Source organism: Balearica regulorum, chromosome 5 (genome assembly GCF_011004875.1).
Source record: "Balearica regulorum gibbericeps isolate bBalReg1 chromosome 5, bBalReg1.pri, whole genome shotgun sequence".
Classification (NCBI taxonomy): Eukaryota; Metazoa; Chordata; class Aves; order Gruiformes; family Gruidae; genus Balearica; species Balearica regulorum.
In genome coordinates, this window is record NC_046188.1 from 16,496,325 (window position 1) to 16,516,186 (window position 19,862).

The following is a 19,862-nucleotide window of genomic DNA, read 5'->3' on the forward strand; positions in this document are numbered from 1 at the left end:
TGCTTAAGATTAAGAACCAAAAATTAGCATATCATGATTTGAGCACCTAAAAAGAGGAATTTTAATCTGAAATAAATGGAATCTGAATTCCACACCTACTTATGGCTCTGGCCCAGGCTGAACAAGTAGGCATCTACCCCATGTTTTAGACCTGGCAAAGGCAGAAACCAGGCAGTAGCTGGCAAATCTGGAGTGTATAATCCATACTAGTACGGGGTGGTGGAAGCTGCCTTTGCAACAGCATAGTGATGATAGTACTTGCTTCTGGACACGGAAAGTCTGCATTTGAGAGTCAAGCCAGCATCTCAAAGCACCCAGCAACAGCCACCACGAGAGAAGAGAGCACACGCTCTCCTACTTGTTGGGGCAGGGTTCCTGGCTCAGAAAGAACTGCAAAGCTTCTGGGGCAAAAGGAAGCCTGACTCTGCAGCTTGGTGGGTTGGGGTCTCAGAAGAGAGAGGTCTTCTAGGTTTGAGTCATTGTGCTGATCCTTAGCACTTTAATTTATCCAAGAGTTCGGTGCAAAATGGTCCTTAAAACAAAATATGCAACTTATTGTCTGGTACCTGCTAAGACTCCCCTTTAATACATAGGAAGAGCTTATCTTTCCAAGACAGAGGTATGCAGGACCACGTTGATCAAGTTAAAGTCACGACCTGAGCCCTAAACCATTTCCTGCTCACAGCATTCAGTCCTGAGGCCTGGGCTTGAGCAACATCCAGCACCAGATCTAAAACTTGACAGTTCTTAGGCAGAGTGAGCTGACCTGTATCTCAAGTCCACAGGAAAAGTGAAGGTTTTTGAACAGGCTTGCTTCAGGCTGCTTTATTTCTGTTATGAGCCTTCCTAAATTGTTAGAAGCTTCTTCAGTATTGTCTTCTGGTTTCCTGCTGCTGACACACCTAATTACTGCTGGACAAGAGAGTTCCTCAAACTCTTCCCTACCCAGCTCCCTCCTCATGCACTGCCCAATGATTACTCATGCAGTAAAAGCCCCACAAAGTGTCAGCTGAGCTTTAGATCATTTATTGTTTCCAAGAAGTCAGGAAAAAAAATACAAAAAAATCAGCCTACCTCTGGCCATTGAAACATTGTTAATGATTTAGGAAGAGAGGAGATGAAATGCAGCACAACAGACATAATCCTCAAATCTTTATACCACTGGCCTCCCTGGTGGGTCCACACCATGCGTGGTTTGGCCATCCTCCCCACGGATGGATCTCTCCTCACCAACCACTTCACCGCCAGTGGCCATGCTCACTTCAGCCACAGAGAACTGGGTGCAACAAACTCAAAATGGCTTCATAGCAGAATGGCAGCTGCACTTAGCGAAGCCTTGTAAGCCATCCAAATACCTGCAGTAGGCTGCTCTCTGCCTCTCTGCCTGAATGTAGAAAGACCTCATTTTGGTAATACCCCTTCAAATAGAAAACGGCTCAGGTAGAAGACTTGGGGAATTAGAGCTGCTGATTTACATCACATATAAAACCCCAGTCACTGTCTGGTTACGCATGCAGAAATACTCAGAGATGTAAGCCCTCCTGCAACTGGGGAAAAGGCCTTTACTGAACTCTTCCATTAAATATTCCGCAAATACCCAGACTGGTGACTTTGTGCTGCTACACCCACTGCCAGGGCATCCGCTGACCTGATCCTGCTCCTTCTGTTCTGTCCTGGCCAAATGTGAAGCCTCTGAACCCAACCAGAGGATGCTAATAAAAGAGCAAATCAACAGAAAATGTCACGATAACCATGTGACGTCTTGCTCTGCTGAGACACCCTGGACTGAAAGAAACCCAAATTCCCCTTTGCCACCTCAAATTTTCCCGTCCTGGGCCGGCGGCAGACCCGCATGCTTGCCGTGGCCCACCAGCGCAGGAGGGAGGTGGGTGTCTTGTACCCCAAGACACGGGGCGATGGTGCCCTGGAGCTGTGCAGCCCGTCGGGCACTTGCAGCACCTCTGCTCTGCGCATCCCGCACCCGCCGTACACCACAGACGAAACGGCATTGTACCCTGCGCTCGGCCCCGCTTGAGTCCTCGCCTTGGAGCAACAGAGCCGCCCTCGCGCTTACCTTTCCCAGACACGTGTATTTGGGGACAGGCCGCCTCGGAGGATGGCAAAGGGAAGCTGGCAGGCGGTGGGTCCCCGAGGAGCCCCCGCAAGCGGGACCGCTGCTCCCCACCCCTTGCAGCGACGTAGCGGGCACCCGGCAAATGCTTGGCTTTGGCACGGTGCTTCTCAGGCAGTTGCTCGGATGAAGGCAATGAGCTGTGAAGCTGCTCCCCGCCTCGGCATTACTGTCTCACCAGCCACGCAGTCCGAGGAAAAAACATCGCCTTCAAGCACTAGCGTCATCTCCATCGAGGGCGTAGGGTTGTCTGTCTGGGAATGGCATTACATATCAGACCGGGATGCGCTCCGGGTTCAACACTGACACCTTCTTCTCCCAAAAGAAAACGAGGACCCCAAAGAATAACATGCAACACAGATGGAAAACAGGGAGGACCGCATTGAAAGATGCTTCTGGGTCAGGGCTGTGCCGCTTCCCCGGTCCAACAGCACCATCTCCTGGGTGGCCCCGGCCGCTCCCGGCAGCTCGTCCCACAGGCGCTGCGGCCCGGCGGCATCTCCCCAAGGAGACCCTCCGCAACCTTCCTCTGGAGCCGCCTAACATTTAATTGTTAGTTTATTTGCTTTTATTTGCTTTCCTTTCAGTCAGTATCAGTCTTCTGGCACCTGTTTCCTTTCACGTGTTATCGCTTGTCTCTCACGGAGCATCACAGACAGATGAGTAAATACACGACATGCTGAAGAAGCCTAGATTCTGTATATTTTTTAAATCAGCGATACAAGACATTCTTGAATACCAGGCCTAAAACTGATCTCTACCGAGCTGTGAAGGTTTGCATATTTACCCAGTCTTCATGGAGCACATCCTCTTTGAAGTAATCAGAAAGCACTGTGGCTCAGAGAATACCTAAATTTTCCTTAGGAAAAAAAAAAAAAAACAAAAACAAAAACAAACCAACAACAACAAAAAAAAAACACCAAAATGAAACAAAAGCTAACCAAACCAAAATCCCAAACCAAAGCTAAAAAACCCCCCAACCTATATCTACCTGAAGAGCTGTTTAGATTTTAGACAAGAAAGATAAGAACAGAAACATTAGGTTTCATAGTATTACCATTCAACAGAGAAATGTTGTCTGACAAGTAGTATTTCAAAAATAGTCATTGCAGTATGTATTTGAAAACTCTAAAATGTTTGTTGAGCTGCCCCTGTAAAAGCATGTGGTTTTCACTCACTAGACCATAGGTTTAAGATTAAACACTTCTTCAAAACTTAATTCTCTCTAAAGCTGTTATAGTACACATAGCAAATCACTTCTCTGTATTTCAGTTTGTGTTAGCCTGCAAAATGAAGGTTTGAGTGTCCTACTTCACTGTTTTGGGGCTAAATTGTACATAAAAGCCTTCAGGCATTGAAGAATGTGCTTATATAACAAGCGAAAAAAGTGTAATTCAGTGGAGTTTTTTCCTAATTCAACACTCCACCAAAGCCTCTTTTGACTTAATTCACTGTTAAATACTAAGTAAAATATTACAGAAGCTCATCTTTAAAAGTTGATAAGCCCCCTGTGCAAGCTTTATGTTACAAGAGACAACATATAACTACAAAACCACAGGCATGCATCCCAGCATCTCAGTGCGTGCGCAGGAACAGTCTCATGGCTTTTTATGTAGAACAGCTGCAACAATTTTTTTTAAAAAAAAAAAGAAAGAAAAAAAAATCATTGTCCCTCTGTTGTTTATTAGAATTAACTTCTTTAATTGGCAAAGCTGTTTCAAAATTAATATTGAACTTGGCCCTTAGATTCTTCTTAGGTCATTACAAACCATCACTGCCTGCACACATTTAAGGTAAAAAAGGTACTTTGGAAAATACAGCATGTATTTCAACAGCTAGAGAAAAGTTTCTAGTGACTCCCTCTGTCTTTAAGGAAATTGCATGTGTTTACTCTGATTCAAAAGGTCTTAAAACATTAAAATCATTTGAGAATAAAAGTCACCTTTGAAAGGTTTTCTTTCTTCTTGAGAGGGGAGCACAAGCCAGCAGCCTGCTGTCCTGCAAGCATTTCTGCTGTTCGATTAATAAGAAATGATCTTCAAAACTGTGAAGATATGAACGCTTGTTCATTATATACAGCACTGCACATTCCTCTCAGCCACATCCTATGACTACCACGAATTTTATATAGGACAATGGTCTTCCTAACTAAAACCGCCTTTGCTCCTGGCCTACTCCCTTACTTCCAGGGAAACAAGGCATGTGTGAGAAGCTGGGTGATAAGGGAAAGTTTATAAATCAGAATCTTAGCTACTTCAGTCCTATTTTCTGTGTAGCTAAAATCTGTTTTTCCTAAAAGATAGGTCAGGATAGGCTCAAGTAGCCAGGAGTGTCTATAGCCAGGATCAGGCCACATACGAGGCAGCGGTGCTGTAAGACAGAACTGTTCAATGGACCAAACAGCATCCCAACAAAAAATTCAAAACCAAATAGTGAACAACAGCTTCTTCCAGAGCAGTGTTTTCATCTCAACCCTCTCAGCCAAAAAGCAAGCACAACCCACCATCTAGCATAACAAACAATCCAAAACCTTCCAACTCTTTAACCTTCATTATTGCATTTCCACCTTTGCTCACAGAGAGTCTTTAAAGGGTACTGTGTATATTGTAACTAATGAATGAGTTTTTTCTTACACAATCTTGTAATACAGATGTTGAAAAACCCTGTGTAAGAAGATCAGGCTTCTGCAGAAGGGACGTACAGACTGGATTAGGCAGGGATTTATTGCTAAGGCTGCCAGCTCTGCTTTTTAATATTGCCCTGCTTAGATGCAGGCACTGACACGGCCTTGATGGGATTCTTGGTGCCAGCTCAGGAGAGATTTTCCTTGGTACAATTCTTCGATTTCACGTTCCCACGCTTGATTGTTTTCTACGCGCTTTGTTAGCATTGACAGACTCCTGGGAAAATCCTGCCAAGGATTTCTAGACAAGCAATGCAGAATATTGACCACATCCAAACATTTGCTAGCAAAATTAAGGCAAGGAAAAGGTCATTGGAGCTGAGAAACACACTTAGTCTGTAACCCATTAATATTTCCTGAGCTGTTAACAGTTTGTTTTCTCAGGGAAACAACTTTTCGTTTAACTGATTTGAATTCTCCCAAATCAAAACTAGCAGCACAATAACAAGTGTTTGTAATCTGCTTCCTTCTGCTCCCTGCCAGGATCAGTTCAAGAAGAGCGAAGAAACCCTACCTCCTCTTTGGTGAAGGTTTAGGACCAGATCAGTTTCAGAATAAGAACCTTGCTTTATGTGTAAGTGGCGAGCAGTGTTAGAAGATGCAGAGGATTAGCTTAATTTATCATCTGGTGAATAGGTTGGTCCACTCAGCTCAGCCTTCTACTGCAGCAGCAGAACCAGGGGCATCCTCAGAATAAAATATAAGTAATTATGATAATGGTTTCCAGTTTGGCAAACATTCATACAATCCTGTAATAACAGAATTAACACTCATAGGTAATAGTTTACGTTCGTTGTAAGCCCTCAGCAGTGCAATACAGCCAAAATGAGCCCAGAAGCCTCTCCCTGGAGAGGCAGCCAGCCAGAACGCCTGCCCAGTACAACGCGCTAAAACACAAATGGTGGGAATGGGACTACACGCTATTTTGGAGCTGGCAGCTCCAACCAACCTCCATCTGTAGAAGCCCATGCTCGTGCACAGCCCTGACGCCTGCCTTATTCTTACCCCAGCAAACCAAACTCAAGACCAGGCAGTGTTACTTCGTTCTTCACTGAAGATGGCAAGGGCAGCTCCCCATCTTTGCTCAGCAACATCAGCCAGCCTTCCCAAACACCATCGCACCTTCGGTCTCCGCTGTACTGCCCAGTGATCAGGGAAGCACAAGCAGCAGTGCCCAGTGTTTTTTCCCCATCGTTCCCCTCAGCTCCTGCGACAACCTGCTCCTCCTGGGGGGGGAAAAGATCACCCCTACCCCCACCGAACCCTTTGCATCCTCCCACCCAGGGACTCCCCGTGGATCTTTCCAGCTAGCACTACCCCCCCCCCCCACTGACTCTCACCACAGACACCAATATCATCAGCTGCCTTCTCTCATTGCCAAAAAGCACAAGAAAAACAGGTGAAAATCTCTCATCAATGAGCGCCACAATTTCTTTTGCACAAAATCAGCTTGTTTGCAACAACATCCCGCTTGGATTGGAAGCACGTGCTCCCTTTTGCCTCTACTTTGAGGGACAGCAAAAGTTGATGAGCAGAGTGCAGAATACTGCCCATCTTCTGAAACAATCAACTTAAGTGAGAACTATGTTTTGCGAGAACATACTCTCAGTCAACTCCCAAAATAAGTCTGTTTGTGAGCATCTGAAGTTTTACAATCTAACTAGATGGTGATTTGTTTTATTGCCGTTGGATTAACATAAGCATTTACACAGATGTAATATGTAAAACAACTCCTCACGCACACAGAGCCTGGAAAGATACGGCTCATACAGGAATGCAGACACAAGTCACATTTTATATTCTCTTTCTTGTGGCTTTGTCACACATGCTTTCTGGTATTGCTGCTGCTTTCACTTGCTCAATCACAACATATTCTGATCAAAGGATCAATATAAACATTACTATACATGCTATGCAAAATTTTAACTAATTAAAAACTAGAAAGTCTGAGAGGAAGAAAGTAGAAAAACTATTCATAGTTTTGGTAATAGCAGGAACTCTTTCTGGGAGGAAAAAAAAAGCCTGCTTAGAGGAGACAGAAGACCTGACAATACTAAAGTTACCTTTATGTTAAACTACTAGCAAATAGTACTGAAAAACATTAAACTTTTGCAGAAGAATAAAGACTAGAGCTATATGAAACAGCAGGTTTGGGGTTTTGTTTAACAGATTTATTTAGGAGCCAGACTAAGCGTTAACCATTGAAGCAGAAAATAATTTATTCATTAGCTTATTCTGTTTACTGCATACATCCATTTCAATAGGTCTTTTGACACAAATAACCAAAAACTTTTGAAATTCACTTATTTTTTCTAAATGTCATTTTACATTCAGAATGGCAAAAACTACTTATAAAAGATCAGCCAGAAGCTTATTTAATTGGAATCCAAAGAGAGGTAACACTGAAATGCTCACAACTAATCTTCACCTATACCTAAAGCTTTGCAGTTCATGAATGTGATGTGGTATATGAACAAAAAAAAAAAAATATCTGGCATTCATATCCACATGCCCAACAGCCACAAGTGACTGCCTCCGAGTGTAACTTATTCATACTCGGTGGCCATTCAGTCACCTCTGCTGGTACTGAGCAGCTGTCATGAATGCATGAATACAGAGAGAACGTACATGCTGTATTTAATCCTGGTGATACTGATTGCATTTAAACTATACAGTAAGCTTACTGTAACCAATTTTGCAAATTCTTGAATGCACCAGTATAGTTTCTCCACTGGACAGCTTGCTCAAGTGGACAGGAGAGATTCAGAACTGGAACTTGTATCAAATCTCTCTTGTCTACAAGTTCCTGACTTCCTCTTCCCCTGACCATTCATAATTTTTCCTTTCTCTAAAACACATTTTCTATCCTATGCAGTGGAAAACATTTTAGGTTTCAAATCAAAAGTAATATCAGTTTCATTAGTAATTTAAAATAAAGAGGAACTACTGCAGACAATCAACGTAAAATACAGTTTATTTCCAATCATTTGTGTAATTCACATGCAAACTGGTTTATATTAATAAAAGTAAATTGCATTTGGAAACAGTTTGGTGAGCTTTTAACCTCAGCAGTACTGCTGTACAGCTGAAGCTACACTGCAAATTAATATAATTTGTTTTAACTTAGGGAAATGTGGTTAGATGGGTATTGAAGACTTCCGAGACTTTCCACAAAGAACTATTTATCTATTCAGTAGCCCCTCTTCTGCACTCATCTTATCTACATGAAACATTTCATCTGTTAATCTCACATTTGAAGACCATATTCTTCGAAGCTAGCAGTCAGGAGAAAATACTTGGAAATAAAACAAATATAAAAAGATAACTTAGTCACTAGCAAACAATACAAGATTACAGTAGTAACTGAAGTATTATTCTCCCATACTATTTCCAGCTAGAATACTGAAGCCTTAAACAATTCCCACATTTTAGCACTGACACAGAACTGCAATACACTAAGTATATAAGCAGGAGGAAAAGCTGGTTTGCAAGAGGTAGAAAAGGTTTTATAAAATCTTTAGGCACAATTCTTAGCAATCTTTTAAAAGCCAACAGAATGTTACAAAGTAATAATGACCATTATACATGTATTTGTACAAGTCTGTTTATTTTTACCCTTTGGACTAAAAGTATATTTCATGCACTCTCATATAATCTTTTTTCCTCTATATTGTTTGAAGACTATTCTTCTCCTCTATCATGTGATTACAGAAGTTTTATAGGCTCTCAGGAAGTTTTATCACCAGGAGTTGTACAGCAAAACTGATACACTATTACTTAACACCTTTTCAAGAGGAGCAAGGGAATGCAAACACTGCTTGCACAGGTTCATTTATCAAAGAACAGAAAAACACACACTCAAAATTCATAAAAATATTGTTAGTTCTTTTGGTTTACTCCTGCCTCAAACAAGAAGTGAATACTTTTAGAAGTGAACTTTCTCTTTTTCTTTTTTAATCACAATTTCCACAAATGTATGCTTTACAGTGCAGTGGTGATACTCAAATATCAACAATATCCATAAATCAAAATATCAAGATCACTAAATTTACCATGAGCTAACAGACATTCACAGATAAATCTTAGTGTCAGTTCAAAAAGATGCCTTCTTTGAGCTAAAGTACATAAGGCTTTACTGGTAATGAGTTCTTATCGAAGATTTGCTTTATTCCTGTCACAGCATCTTTTTTGCTCGCTTTACTTTTTGTCTTGGTCTTTTTCTGCATCCAGAAGCGCTGAACGGATTCCTAACTTCTTCAGCTCTTCTACAAGATCTCCATTCTGATGCATCTGGAGGAGTATATCACAGCCACCAACGAATTCACCATTGAGGTATACTTGTGGGATGGTAGGCCAGTTAGAGTAGTTTTTTATTCCTGCATGAGAAAAAAAAATAAAAGTATTAACAGTCTTCCCCCCTCTATTTAGAATGTTTTTTTTAAAGAGAATACACTGCTTCAGCCTGACATAACTACTGATACATTCATTTCTTTCCCATTTAAGTAAAAATGTATCTATATAGCAGAAGCACTATCAGAAAAACTACGTTAAAGTTAGGTTTGGCTTTCATTCCAACTCAAAGATGTGGGTTGAAAGATATGGAGTCAGCTCCTATACTGACTTCAAACAGGAGCTGGAAAAACGTAGCGTCTCTTTTCCCTTCCAGGAAACAAGCAAATATGATTTTTCAATCAATTAAAGAAATGAGAAGTCTGTAAAAATATTGAGAAGTGTTTACATTCAGTTATCCTTTATATTTCCCAAAGACACTTTAAAATACTGTATGTTCTTACTGAATTCATACAGTTATACTTACTACTGCAATTTCACTTGCAAGGTACATTTGCCCCTCAGAAGCCTTACAAATTTCAAATTAGTTTATCTTTCACTGCCAGACCTTGCAACCCATGGGAGGGGCACAAAGGCTGAAGTCCCTTCAAAGTACTCACTAAACGAAACAAAGCTCGAGTCTCAGTTATGAAGTAGAGAATTAAAGTTTAAATCTATACTTCATAGAAGACAAATGCAGGACCACCCAAAAATATTAACTGATCAGATGGTATAAATAGAATCTCATCTTGCACTTAAAGACGTCACACAAAAAATTATACAGAAGAATCATTATACCTCATTAGCCACTTTTTAAGTTACCTTCACACAAAGCCATTATTTCTGTAGCAAAGGAAATAGTTAAATTCTATATCTGTATGCTCTTATACCAAGTCCACCAGCACTTGCTTAGATACCAAGGTTTGAATTCAACATTTTAATATAGTTTCAACATGCACTGCCTGGAATTTCTCTACTGAAGGCACAGAAGCCCATATAGCAAATTTAAGCCTACAGACAACAGAGGTGCCTTTTCAGACCGTCAGAGCCCACCACCTTGGAAATCAATCCTCTAAACAAGTAGGCACAAGCTTTAGCATAGGCTGTCAAAGTACTAATAGCAAATATTAGACCTGTACAGCAGAAAGCACAGGGGAATTTGCTTTCCCCTTAGAAAAAAAATTTAACCTCTACAGACTGTACAGGTAACCCCCAAAATATCTGAGGTAAAAAATAACCAAATATGCAAATTATGCTCACTTTACTGGAACTTAAAACACTTTCTTTTTTAATAAATATGCATAAATGCAGAAATATGCAATGGGATTACAATTTTAACGCATAAAAGATGAAAAAGAGCTAATAATTCCCCTTAGTCAAATACCAGTATGTTTTAAAAATGCACTAAAATAACTGTAATGTAGAAAAAAAATTGTGTTGTGACAAAGCATTCCTAACTATGAAGTACAACATGAGCTGGGAGATTATATTTTTACTTCAGATTTTGCAGATAGACACCTAAGGCTTTCAAAGTCTAAAATCACAAGTTCAGTATATAAATCAAGGCCAAAAGGAATCCTTAACCATGTAACCTCATCTCCAGCACCACTGCCTGTAATTTCTTCCTTAGTATTTCATTAAAACTTGTCTCAGTTGTTTAGATACAGTTTGCGAAAATTATAAGCTTTGATGTCAACTTGTGTTTAGCAGTACTTTTCTTAAACACTCCTTGACCTTTGAGCACTCAGAAGCGCTCAAACTGCCCTAAAAATCTTTTAGCCCATAATAGTTGCAATAAAAAACTGAGTCCTGATATTAAGGCATGCTTAAGGATAACCCTACTCAAAGGAGCCACTGCAGATACAAAATAGAGTTTGTTTTTGTTAAGATATTGCTATGCTAAACATGAATCAAGAACTAAGGGCTCTGCATAATAAACCTACTGTTAATAAGCATTCCAGGGCAATATTTACACCAATTATTCTTTCACAGAAATACTTTCTTCAAGGACTCAACTGCACTTACGTACAAGCACTGATAGTACTTTCAAGGATCTAGCCAACTTCAGATCAAAATATGAATAACAATGAAGCTTAGCTGCTCTGTATGCTGCATCTCACGTATCGCACAAGCTGCTTTAAATGCTTTCGTGCCAGGGCTCAACCATGTTACAAACTGAACACCTCCTGAAGTGGCTAACCAACTCCTAGTATCAGTAACTGCTCTACTAAGCTATTTCAGTAGTCTTAAAGCAAGTTAGCCTGCTCTATGCTTGCTGCAGTCGGGATGCGCTTTGGTGACATATCCTTTGGCAGTACAGACACCCCAAGGGATTTCCTTCGCGGCAGGTTAACGCAGAAGCTGCAGCTTCTGTTTTGAAGCACTGTTTGCTTTGTAAAACCACACTCCACAGATCAGGTTTAAAGTTTGACAGCTGAACTGGCACACTCGAAGGCGGCTGTGAAACCAGAATCGGTGCAAACTGCTACCAAAAGGCGTACCTAGCGCACTCCCACCCCATTTCCTCAACTCCAGTTACCAGCTCTCAGCCTCTCTTGTCAGCATTAACACTAATGAATGATGGGCCATATCAAAGAACTGACTCAAGCAACCACTCTCATTCCTACCACACTTTCTCCAGAAAAGCAACACATTTTCATGGAGATCATTAGTACTGGTGCAAGCATGATTGAGGGAAAGCTAGCCCAAAGACGGGAGGAAGGATCAAGACTACCCTCTTGGCAGCATCCCATAGCTGGGTAACGTGAAGCAACAATGAAAACAATCTGAGGGTGAACCAGCACAACAGTTCAAACCAGTTTAAACCAGAATTTTTCCAGTATGTAATCCCAAGCTTCTCTACCACCTTAGTGACCTGAACCAGCCTAGTGCTGTCCACCAGCTGAGGGCAGGATCATTTGTGGCACAGCCAACTTAGAGAAACTTGAATAGCCATGGAACCACAGTCCAAGAGGGAGTGCTGAGGTCTCTCAGAGAAGCTTTAATCAGGGAAGCAAGTGCATCCTCAAGCTCAAGTTCAGATAAATCACATGAAGTACTAATAACTATTTAGTTTCACAGATCTGAGCATGCTTTCAGGTGAAGAGGCAAGTAGGGGAGTTGTTATGGTTTCACAATTTGCCCTATTTTAGTGCAGGACCAGCTTCAGCAGTTGAACTGTAACAACCTGAAAATACAGTGTTTCAACAGATACAGGAAAGAAACCAACCAGCACTTCAAAAGTGCCTGAACCACCATCTCTGCAGCCAGCTCTTACTACAAATGGTGTAAGTATACATATATGCAAACATTTAAGTTACGTTCAGCTGAATACAAAGCTTGTGATCAGCTTACACACAACAATCTTGCAGATTAATCTTAGTCAAACAGATGTATTCGATATTTTCACTGCTAAAGGTTCAGCATCCCCTCACTAACCCCATGCGCGTGCACTGCAGGTTACGTTCACAGGGAGGATTTAGGAAAGCATGACATGTTGCATATTAACTTTTCAGCACCTGAGGCCCGCTCCAGGAGCGGACTAAGAAGGCATTTAGGCAGCCACTGCTGAATCATCCTTGGCAATTTACAGAACCCTGCCCTCTCCTCTGTCAGAGACTGCTATCCACAGACAACAGGCATACACTGGCTTTTTAGGGTACAGCAGGAGATACAGCTGAAGCAATATGACAGCCTGCTGGCCTGGAAAGCAGCAGTGTCATTCCCCAACTCTTCACTCCCTGGTGCTGGCACTCGTACTCATCTCACGCTACAAGAAGCTAGTTCAACTTGTACGCACAGGTAATAAATCGAGCTGGCTCTTCGTGCAGTCGGACAAATGCCAAAGCTGGTTCGTGAAAGGGAACAGAACAACTTCTTTAAGCACCTGAGAACCACCAGGATATTGTGCAAGTGTACGCTCTGTTACTGCATTCAGCACGGCTTAGCCAAACAGTCCAGCTCAAACCACTAATTCCAATTTAAAGCTCAGGTAGCTGGGAGGGCAATAACCTCTCAGATCACCTGCCACAAGCCAGAATTCATGTGGAGAAAATATTTGCCATACTCAGAAGGGTTCCTGTTACATAGGAAGAAAATATTATACATTCATATGGTCAAATCCCCAGAGATTATAACTGACAAACACATTGCCTGTTCAAGGGTTCACAAAAGCCCTCTCAACCAAAAGTGAAATGCTGATGGTTTGATTTCAAGGTTTTGGTTCCTCCTTTTTAATTCATGAGTTTGTTCTAGTAAACCATAATTTAAATAAATATAGATAAGTAAATAAAGTTTAGTGAGCTACCATGATTTGTTCACCTGCCAAGAACAAAACCAACATTCATTAAAATAGTCATCACACCCAAATTCCAGTATTTAAGCTTTTATACCACAACAACTGCTATACTCGTGAACTGAAAAGCAAGCAAGGATTGGAAAAATCAGCCTTTCAGCTAAAAGCTAATGAAAGCCTGAATTAGTCAGACAATACCAAAAACACAGGAGAAGGAAGTCACCTGATACATGCCAGCATGCAGATTTCAAGCACATTTTAGTGTCTTCTGGACAAGAACTGCTAATGCCATGCACCTGCAAGACTAATTGCTATGTATTTTTATCTTTTTGTTTGTTTTAAAACTTTCTCAAATAACCACATAAAACCTTAACAGTCAGCTATGCACACTTAAGAGCGAAAGAAGGAAGAAAAGCATTACGAGAACAGAGCGCTAGCCTTCTATAATTAGCAAAAAACCTTATATAGAAAAGCTCTTATGACTTGAGCAGTAAGGGTGAAACTATTGGTAAATATTTCTTGTGCAAATGATTAGCATCATTTTGTACTTTATCAAAAGAATCCTGGCAGACAGTGCCGACAGGGAATACAGTGGTACAAGTCCAAGCCATTCACCAAGTTTCACCATACTGTTCACAGGGAACAAAAACAAAAATCTGACTAGATGATGAAGTTTTAGGAGTCTTTTAATGCAGCTTTGGATCTATTAACTAGGCAGGACAGCGTGGCACAAATAGCCCGATGTCCAAGAGTTACCCCATAAGCATAACTGCATTCTGCAGATAACTCAGACGCTCTTGGACACAGTAAGGGCGCAGAAACCAAACGGGGCGTCCGGGCAAAGCAACGCCGATGGCGCATCTCTGGGATACGCTTCAAATTCCACAGACCCCCAAACCCGGGACGCAGGCCTGTTTATAAAACACCACCAACCCCCCCAAAAAGAGCGAGCACAAGCAGGTTCCGCCTGTGAAAAGCGGGCGGGGGCTGCCACACGGTGCCCCGGCAGCCCCGGGGGGGTCAGGGCGTTAAGGCAGCCCCGACCTCCCCGCACGGTGACGCACACCGGAGCCGCCCGCGGGCCTTTGCGATGGGGAAACGGATACTTCGGGGTTCTGGCTCTGCCCCCTAACACCGGCGTTCCACAAAGGGAAGCCGGGCACCGGCTCAGGCTGGGTGCAAGTCCCGGCAGCGGGGCAGGCGGCACCCAAAGGTGACCCCCAGCAGCCGCCGCGCCCGGCCCCGGCCCGGCCGCCTGCCCCGGCCCACCGCTGACCTTGGCGGAGGTCGGGGTCCTGTAGGACGTCGTGGGCGCGGTAGTCCTCCACGCCGTGCAGGCGCAGGATCTGCACGACGGCGTTGCTGAAGCCGCAGAGGGGCTGCGCCGGGCTGCCCTTCATGAACACCACCACCGGGTGCGCCCGCACCAGCCGCTCCACCGCCTCCCGCGACCCCGAGCCGCCACCCTCGGCCCCGCCGCCCTCGGCCCCACCGGCAGCCGCCTGACTGAGCGACCGCCCGGCCCGGCCCCGCGCGGCGGCGGCACCTAACCGCCAGGCCGCGCGCAAGAAGCCCCTCATGCTGCACCGACCGCCCACCCGTGCCCACTGCCGGCCTCCGCCGCGCCCCGCCGGCCCCGAGCCAGCGCTGACCACCTATTGGTGGAGAGCGGGAAAGGTCGCGGAGGAGATTCTCCTCTCCATAGGCGTAATCACCCGCCAATCAGAACAGTAGCCAGTAGCGTGAAAATACAGCGAGCCTTGTCCCACCCAACAACCCTGAGGGTACTTTGCTTTCTTATTTGGGGAGGGAACCGTGCCGCTGCAGCTCATTGGGAGAAGCACCTGTCAATCTTACATGATTTTGGTAATCCCCCTCCCACGCCGCGGACGCGATTGGTCAGGTTTCCCCGGTGCGGTGTTTTGCTCAGGAAGCTCCGGGGTGGGTAACTCCTTCCGCTTCCGGGTAACGGTTGTGCTCGTGGTGGTGGGGCCCGACCCGCCACAGCCGCCTTCTGCCTGACGGGCTGAGGGATGGATGTGCCGCTCTTCCCGCCGCGGGGCGGAGCTGCCCGGTACCCGCTGTCCCTACCGCCGGTTCCGCGGGGCGGCCGGGGCGCAGGCTGAGCAGCGCGGCGGGGAAGGGAGGCCACCGCGGCAGGGAGGCCCGTCAGGCGTCCCCCGCCGTGCTCAGCCGCTCCCTTCGGGCCTGGCGTGCGGGCAGGGCCCGGGGGCTTCGCGGAGCCGTGCGGGCGGTGCGCTGGGGGTCCGTGGTGGAGCCGGCGGATGTGCTGGCGCCGGCTGCCCCCCGGATGGAGTTTGGGTTTTCTCCCGCCTGCCCTTTGATAGAGCTCCCTGGGGCTGGGGGGCGAGCCGGGAGCGAACACAGTGCTTAACGGGTAAATGAAATCTGGGGAGAACGGGGCTGCGGAGGGGCAGGCAGCTCTGCTCTATCGGCTGCCTGCGCTGAGTGAAACTTCGGCGGTGAAGCGTGTACGAACGTGTGCGAGCTGCGGCGGTCGCCGTGTGTCCTCGGAAGAGCAGCGCCATGGCGTTGGCACGGGAGGCGTTATGTGTGCAGCTGACAAGGTGCTGGATGGGCCTGTGCCCTGGGCAGCTTTGGCTGCATCTGGTGACCTGTTTGACTCTATTCACTTGCTCAGTTTTGGTTGATTTTTTAATGGGATGAAGCTGGTGGTTTACATCACAGAGAAACTAGCACTTCTTTGCATGCTTTGCTTTAGTACTAGGCGAGGAGACCCGGGTAACAGGTAGTTTTGCACAGCTTGGTCTGACACTGGAACAGCTGGCAGGGTTAGGAGTGATTTGGAGAGATGGGAGCAAGATTGGGCTGGCTGGCTGCTTGTGCAAAAGAGCTGGTTCAGCTGGTGCTGGAAAATACTCAGAACTGCTCAGCATCAGCTGGAGAAGTGCTGAATTTGGAACATGTCCTGCAAACAGTCACATGTGCAGCCAACTTTGAGCTCCTGTGCAGACGCTGGATTCTTTCTGAGAACTTGGAGCAGAGCATCGAGGTCTCCTATGGTGGCCAAGTCCATCCTGTAAGTAGAAGAAAGTGTTGAAAAGTTTTTCTCTGTACTAAACCACAGTTTCTCACAACTGACAAATTACAGTGTATGTTTGAGTATTAATTTATATTGCTGCTCTGGCATCTGGACTTTTGGTATATTAATGGTCATTTGTATTACTTGCATTTGTAAGAAAAAGAATTTTTTTTCACCCCAGTTCTGTTCATGTGAGAATTAGCAAAGACCAGCTTGTCTTTGGTATTCAGAAGACTGTTTGCTAGTTCTTGATTTTTGTGGAATACAGTTGATGCTTGAGTGACAACTCGTTTTTCATTTTCTGTGTAATCAGCTTCAGGCATCACTTCTGTAGCCTTTTATTTAAATTTAATTAGAACAAATTCCAAAGAGAATTGTGGCAAACTTGCAGTTTCTCATCCCATGTGAGTAGCTTATGAATATTAAAAAAGTGTTGCTGCAGTATTTGAAATATGTGTATTTATAAAGAAATACTTTCTGTTATGAATCTAAAAGCAAAGTTCACGTATTGCTGATGAACACTGTGCATTTTGTGTGTCAGTGTGTTTTGGTTTTCGCAGAACATCAGAAGACAGGCATGGTCGTGCTGATCAAGGCACAGAAAAGTTATTGCTTTTTGCATATTACATTATTACAAGTTATTGCATATTGTAACATGTTGTGATTAACATAGTGCAAGGTTGTGCAATATGAAAAAAAAAAATTCCTGAATTTCATTCTAGCTGTTTCTACAAGGAGATGATTCATAAAAAAATAAAAAGTTAAACTGAGGACATCAAACTGAAGTGTAATAAACCCTTGTGAGGATATGCTTCTTCCTGAATAACATAATAACAGTTGTAGTTTGATCCTCTGTAGTCCAAGAGATGCCCTTGGTTGTTAGTACTCTGGGCACACCAGGCTTGCAGAGAGAGTACCTGTGTGAGGAAGCCGAGGCATGCCTGTAAGAGTCACAGCAGCAACATGCGCAATATTCCTCTAACAGTTACCATTCTGTTGCCACGGAGATAATGACTTATCCCATGTCATTATTGATCTATCAACAGTGAGAGCAATTTTGCAGTCTGATATTGTTTAGCAAATAGAGTAACATCTGCTGAACACTGAAAAACTGCTATAAATGCTAGAAGGCTTCTCTGAAGTCTGTGTACTGGGTTAAATAAAAATACCTGAATGTGTAGTTACTCATTGTAGTTTTGTGAGATTGACCTGTGAGATATTATTAAGCTTAACAGAATGCTTTTCAATAAAATACTTAGTGTGACCAAATGCTTTTGGATTATGAAACATGCAGCACTCTGTTAGTGGATAAATGCTTTTCCATGCTGATAAGACTTAGAACAATTAGCCCACGTACACTGTAGAAACAGATAATTATGTTACATGCCCAGTCTTCTATCAGTCTAAGTGAAACTTCTTGTATTTTCCAGATAATGATTTAAATCACCTGTTCAGAAGAAATATTAATGGGACTCCGATAGGACTCCTGACACTGCTGATGTTCCTGTTAGAAGACCTATTATCACCTCATTTTGAAAACAGTAATAAAAGTGCCAGTATTCAAACTGCAGGGCTTAAATGTTCACAGTTAGTCACAAATTAGGTTACTTCCAGGCATTCTGCTGCTGAACAGAATTACTAGTTACGAATTAGTGGTTTGAGGTTCTTATGCAGTGCACAGGAAGGTAGGCATCTGAGAATGATGATGCTGTCAACAGAAAGCTTTTTGTTTGTTTTTAAAAAGAATAGCACTAAATTAGCTGCTGAGAAAGATCAGAAGAAAAGTTTCATGAGCTTATCGGAGCAGGACACCTCTTCATGTCCAAGTCAGATATCTCTGTCTTTCTGACTTGTGATAGTGCCTGGAAATGAAAGTCCCTTATTGTACCTTAACAATTGAGCTCTACTTAGGCGGTTTTAGTGTCTCTCGAAGCTTTTTAGTAAGATGGCTTGAGCTCCAGCTGTTCTACATGCCAGGTAAATAATTTCAGCATACCATCAAAGCAACATCTGGCAGCACCAACATATCCTCAGTTTTGAGAGCATTAAGAATGCTTAAAATGTACCTACAGTTCTGGACTGCATAGTTAGTATCTGTGTGGGATGCCTGAATTGTGAATGCTGAAGAAACATATGAAAAGTTCTTGGTTATTTTGAAGATGTGCTAGTTTGAAAAAGCTGTGCAACAAGCAGCAGCAATGTAGAAGTGTTGTAGGGGTTTTACTGGCTTAGAAACTGGGAAATGAAGATTTTTGGAATCTGAACTGCATCTGACTTCCTGGTTTGGATCTAACCTGGTGACCTATAAGCAAGTTTGTTCCTGAACTAGATGAGTAATTAAATAGTATTTATGGATTTACAGCGTATTCCTAAGAGGGTGTTTGCGTTAGCTTTAAAATACGGCAGTCCATTTCATAAATGACAGAGATGAAGAATATGTATGAAATGACCTAAGTCAGTTTAACTGATGGGTGATCTTCATGGTCTAAGGCAGTTTTTGACTTGGATCACATAAGGATGCCTTTGGCAGAGAGAGGTCATGCTAATAATCAAAGGAAAAATGCCTGAGCCCCACATTTGACAAATAGAACGGAAGATCGTGTTCAAGCTTGAATGTGAATCTTTAAACGAGACACTCAAATATATGCCTCTTTGTAGTAACGCTCTACTTTGTGAATTGTGAAGCTGTCCTGGAGCAGGGACCATGTAGTATGGCCTTTGTAATAGAGGAGCAGAATTATTTCTAGGGATAAGCAAACTTCTTGCAACTATTCTGCCTGACCAGAGTGTGTTAGACCCTTGTTCCTTATTTGCAGATGGTAGTGGTGCTTGAGTCTTTCAGTATTGCAGAGGAAACATAATTTTATATACCTCTGACTTACATGCAGTGCTAGGAAACGTTACCTCTAATGAGAACACCTCTTGCCTCTTTTCAGCCAGGAGTTATGAATGCCAGAATCTTTCATGGGCCTGAAAAAAGACTGGGCAAACCCAAGAAAGTAAAATTGATCAGCTAAATACAAAAAGACTGGGTCAAGTCTTGAGCCATAGAAGGCTAGGGACTGAAATTGTAACCTTATGAGTGTCCTGCTCTTTGCTTCCTGTGTGTTCACTTTTGACCAGTGTTGCAGGAAGAGTGTCCTGGGCTCTGAGTGTCTGATTTAACTTGGTATGGTAATTTGTACCAATTGTAATTTACTTAAAATGCTGGAAATGTCTTCGGTCTTTGGTAATTGTGGGGAAGCCCTAGGGGCACTCTGTGCCTGTTAAGAAAGATTGTTGAGCCCCAGTTAAGTTCTACCAGCATGTTCTAGGTACAGCTACAGTGATAGGAGTGCTTTTGTTGGCTTAGCTTGTTTTA

The 19,862-nt window shown here is 43.4% G+C and overlaps 3 protein-coding genes and 1 non-coding gene across 6 annotated transcripts in view; 2 read left to right on the forward strand and 2 right to left on the reverse strand.

Moving 5' to 3' along the window:
• Positions 1 to 2,485, reverse strand: part of LOC104640386 (protein TUNAR) — a 165,018-nt gene extending 162,533 nt beyond the window's left edge. For all 3 annotated transcript variants that reach the window (XR_012835579.1, XM_075753622.1, XM_075753619.1), the window contains exon 1: positions 2,075 to 2,485. The gene's annotated coding sequence lies outside the window, so the exon portion shown is untranslated. The remainder of the gene's footprint in view (positions 1 to 2,074) is intronic.
• A 5,285-nt stretch (positions 2,486 to 7,770) lies between these two features.
• Positions 7,771 to 15,087, reverse strand: GLRX5 (glutaredoxin 5). Its single transcript, XM_075753631.1, has 2 exons — positions 14,714 to 15,087; positions 7,771 to 9,190 (listed from the first exon to the last, which is right to left on the reverse strand). The coding sequence occupies exons 1-2, from the start codon at positions 15,015 to 15,017 to the stop codon at positions 9,012 to 9,014; spliced, it is 483 nt and encodes a 160-aa protein (XP_075609746.1). The 5' UTR covers positions 15,018 to 15,087; the 3' UTR covers positions 7,771 to 9,011.
• A 1,290-nt stretch (positions 15,088 to 16,377) lies between these two features.
• Positions 16,378 to 19,862, forward strand: part of SYNE3 (spectrin repeat containing nuclear envelope family member 3) — an 84,305-nt gene continuing 80,820 nt past the window's right edge. Inside the window, exon 1 of the mRNA XM_075753626.1 lies at positions 16,378 to 16,498. The gene's annotated coding sequence lies outside the window, so the exon portion shown is untranslated. The remainder of the gene's footprint in view (positions 16,499 to 19,862) is intronic.
• On the forward strand, positions 17,351 to 17,623 carry LOC142602229 (small Cajal body-specific RNA 13). Its single transcript, XR_012835909.1, has one exon.